The sequence below is a fragment of the Lactuca serriola genome, chromosome 9 (assembly GCF_051521515.1).
Source record: "Lactuca serriola cultivar US96UC23 chromosome 9, Lser_US96UC23_V15, whole genome shotgun sequence".
Lineage (NCBI taxonomy): Eukaryota > Viridiplantae > Streptophyta > Magnoliopsida > Asterales > Asteraceae > Lactuca > Lactuca serriola.
Window position 1 is genome coordinate 95,861,349 of NC_136416.1, and position 3,810 is coordinate 95,865,158.

Here is a 3,810-nt window from a genome sequence, read left to right on the forward strand (position 1 = left end):
GTATAATACTATTGGTAACTTTTTTTTGTTTTTATTATTAAAATTTAATATATAAAGTGTAATATTATTGGTAATTTTTTGTATAATATAATACTCCCTCCCTCTTAAAATTATTGTCAATGTTTGACTTTTTAAGTCTTTTTTGTTCAACTTTTACCTTAAATAATTTACTTTTTGTTATATAAATTTTTATGCAAGATATATTAATAGATTGTTTTTTTTAAATGTATCTTCAAAAATTATATAACACAAATAAAGTTATTTATTTTTTAAATGTATCTTCATTGTTATAAGTTTCATCAAAAATTATATAACACAAATGAAGTAATTTATAGTCAAAATTGACATAGAAAAACTTCAAAAGTCAAACGTGGATAATATTTTTGGAAGAAAGGGAAGGAAGTATAAAAATATAATACTATTGATAACCATTTTATTTTGATTTTTTTTTTCTTTTTAACCATCCATTTATAGTTTGTTTTGAAAAAGATACATCGTAAATGTTAATTTCTTGGGAATGTGCAAAAACAATTGGAAAAATATTGTTGGTGGAGTTGTTTTATTTTTTTATTTTTTTATTTTTAATTTCAAACGATAATTGTTAACTTTTAAAAATAAATTCTTGAGATGGTTAAATCGAATAAATACTATCATAATGGTTATTATATAATTCAAAATTTTGCCTAGTTTTTATGAAATTACAGTCTTATTAGTTAAATCAAGGTTTTGAAAACCGGACCGGAGACCGAATCAGTCATCTTATTAGTTTGATGGTTCAAGTGGTCCAACCGGCCTGACTGGTCTAAAAAACCGAAAAAACCGGATGATATCATAATTATATTTAATTATATAAAAAATACAAAAAATGAAAAAAATAAATATTTTTTAAAAATTTCCGGTTTTGATTGGTTTTACCGGTTCAACCGGACCGGTTTTTACCGGTTCATACGAATACCAGTTTTTTGGCCTTTATGAACCGAACCTAGAACCGGTTTCCGGTTGAATCGGTCGAACCGGCCGATCCGATCTGGTTTTCAAAACATGGAGTTAAACCACTAAAAAAAACTTGCGTTGATGCCTTGATGATTAATCCAATATTGTTTACAAGAATTTTGAAAACCTTTGTTTCAACTAACCTAAAGTATTTTATGGCAATTTTATTTGAAATTTGACAATACTTAGTCACGCACTTTAATATAAAAGATCTCAAATTTATTTTTAAAAGCATCCATTATTAGTTTGTATTTTTTTAATTTATACGAAGAAAGAGGTGGTTCATAACTTCATATATTTTGCATTCATAGCGGGTCTTGGGTCAATTCTTTAGGCCTTATGGTATACTCATAACGAGCATGTTCGTGGTCTATGTGGCCACGAATACAAAATGTGAACACCATCCCATATTCTTAGTGGTGGAAAAATTCGTGGTCAAATGTGGTGGGTATCCCATAGGTTTAGTGGTTGAATGTGGTGATGAGGTGACACCCACCACTATAGTGGTTAGTGGTGGGTATAACGGATGACCTTATTGGTACGGATCACTTTATCTTCACAAACCCATTCCAAACAAAAATCGGGTCTTATGTGACTTATGTGACTGTTATTTAACTAATTACACCATAAAAAAGAGTAGATTTCATTTTACTTAACAGTACATTAATATATAGGATACGATGTACAAAATAGTAACATTACATATCATGTTTACATGCATATTTTTATTGATCCTGTGCTTCGTCGACCATGCACCCTTCATGGAGCCTACTTGCATCTTTAACCGAGAATCGACTTATGGACCCCACACGTAATCAGCTGCATCAGAACTTCAGAAGCTTTCATCCTTCCACCAGCGTCATGTCGATCCTCTGCCGTCAGATCTCCACTTCTCACGTCCACCGTCGGATCGATGTATCTCGCTCCCTCTGACACCTCGGAGCTCGAATTAGAAGGCGGTGGAGATGGTATTTCTTCTCTACCCAGCGTCATCGTCACGTGTTCTTTCCTTTCTCGTTCGAAACTCCGGCGTCTCCGTTGCTCCTCCGTTTGTGTAGCAGCATCGGCGGCGAACTTTGCCGCGAGTTCTCTGCTAGATTCGCACTTCACGACCATGTACTCTTGTGGATTGTCGAATGAACTCCATGATTGATTCCGTCGCTTGATCATGGCCACCGCCGCGGTTGTTGTAGAGTTGCAATCGCCGCCGGTTTGATTCGTCTCCGTCGGATTTTGTAATGTTTCAAGAAGCTCTGATCCTTTAAGGACGTAATCATGCCCATGACCATTTGTCGATTCAATCAAATCATCTTCCGATACATCGTGCCATACATATCCAGTTTTGTAGCTCCTGATTTCGATTCACGAACTTTTAGAACAAATCATCAACAACGAGAACGTAATCAACTGAAAAACAAACTGAAGTTACCTTTTGAATGACCAGGAATACATGTTTGACATTCCTCTTCCTCTGTGATAATTCAATGTATTCATAACATCTGCAAACAAAAACAGTAAAAGTTAGTGGGAAGAAAATTGAATTTCGAGCTACTTAAAAGTTAAACGATCAAACAAAAGATGACTACCTCTGAGGTAGAGACCATGAGGAGAAGAGAGAGGAACATCGATGAGATGAGGATGTTCAAGGTTGCCATTCCTTGTGAGGTAATACAGAACTGGAACTTTTCTAGCTGCCATTACCACAGCTGCCTGCTCTGTTTTAGGTTTAACCAATATCGGACTTCTATCAGGAGCATCGGCGATGTTCAGATCTCTATTTCCACTTCCAGAAATTGAATTAACACGATTCCGATTCTTCTTGGGCCTTCTTGAGATCAACATCTCCGAAGTGGTTTTTCTCGAATCCGCAGCCATTGAAAGAATTTACAGAGGCGTATGTGTGTGTAAAGGGGGGCAGGAAGGAGAAGGTGAAGGAACGGTGGCGGGTAAATTCAGTTAGCTTCCGAGAGGGGTATATTTATGGGAAAGAGGGAAACATTCTACGCATAAATTGGTAAGCCTCTATGCCCTACAAACAATTGGAACACTTTGCAACGCTTATAATTAATTAAAGGTTTAGAACTTTCATTATATGACATAACTTTTTGAGTTATTCACTAAACCACATATAAATAGTAGCCATGTAATCTTTTTTCATTATAAATTAGTCACCAAACTCGAAAATCACAATGAGTCCAATCCGTATCATAAGTTAAATCAAAGGTTGTGAAGTCACGATAATAGGTTCGATCCATATCATAAGTTAGCTTAATCCATATCATAATTCATAAGTTAGCTTGCAAATGAACTTGCTAGCAAACAAGGCTAAAATTGTAATATATTAATCTCGGGTCTAAAATTTTCGATTATTTTTGTAAAAAAAAAAAAAGAAATTGAAAAAATAAATAAATTAACTGATATAAAATTAAAATAATTAAATAATGATGTTGATAAATAAAAATGAATTTTTATAGGAAATTATGAAGAAAATCTGAATTAAAGAGATTTAGATTAAAAGTGTAAATTTAGAATATGGACTAGAAATGACAAGTTAGTCAAACTTATAATAACTGGGTTGACTAGTCAAATGATCAAAAAAAATAATTATGATGTAAGGTTTAATGGGTGAAAATGAGAGTTGTTCAACGTTCTTATTCAACTTTATGGTCAGTATGAATAAACCTAGAACACGAGGGGTTTAAGTGTTAAGTAATCTAAGTATTACAATTAGAACTCTTTCCCAACTTTGTGATCAATATGAATAAACCTAGAACAAGAGGGATTTAAGTGTTAAGTAATCAAATTATTACAATTAAG

At 33.4% G+C, this 3,810-nt stretch overlaps 1 protein-coding gene across 1 annotated transcript; it reads right to left on the reverse strand.

The window, feature by feature from the left end:
• Positions 1-1,620: 1,620 nt before the first annotated feature.
• On the reverse strand, positions 1,621-2,997 carry LOC145077026 (protein SOSEKI 5-like). The gene is made up of 3 exons (XM_079022811.1): positions 2,580-2,997; positions 2,423-2,492; positions 1,621-2,344 (listed from the first exon to the last, which is right to left on the reverse strand). The coding sequence occupies exons 1-3, from the start codon at positions 2,866-2,868 to the stop codon at positions 1,774-1,776; spliced, it is 930 nt and encodes a 309-aa protein (XP_078878937.1). The 5' UTR covers positions 2,869-2,997; the 3' UTR covers positions 1,621-1,773.
• Between the last annotated feature and the right edge of the window lie 813 nt (positions 2,998-3,810).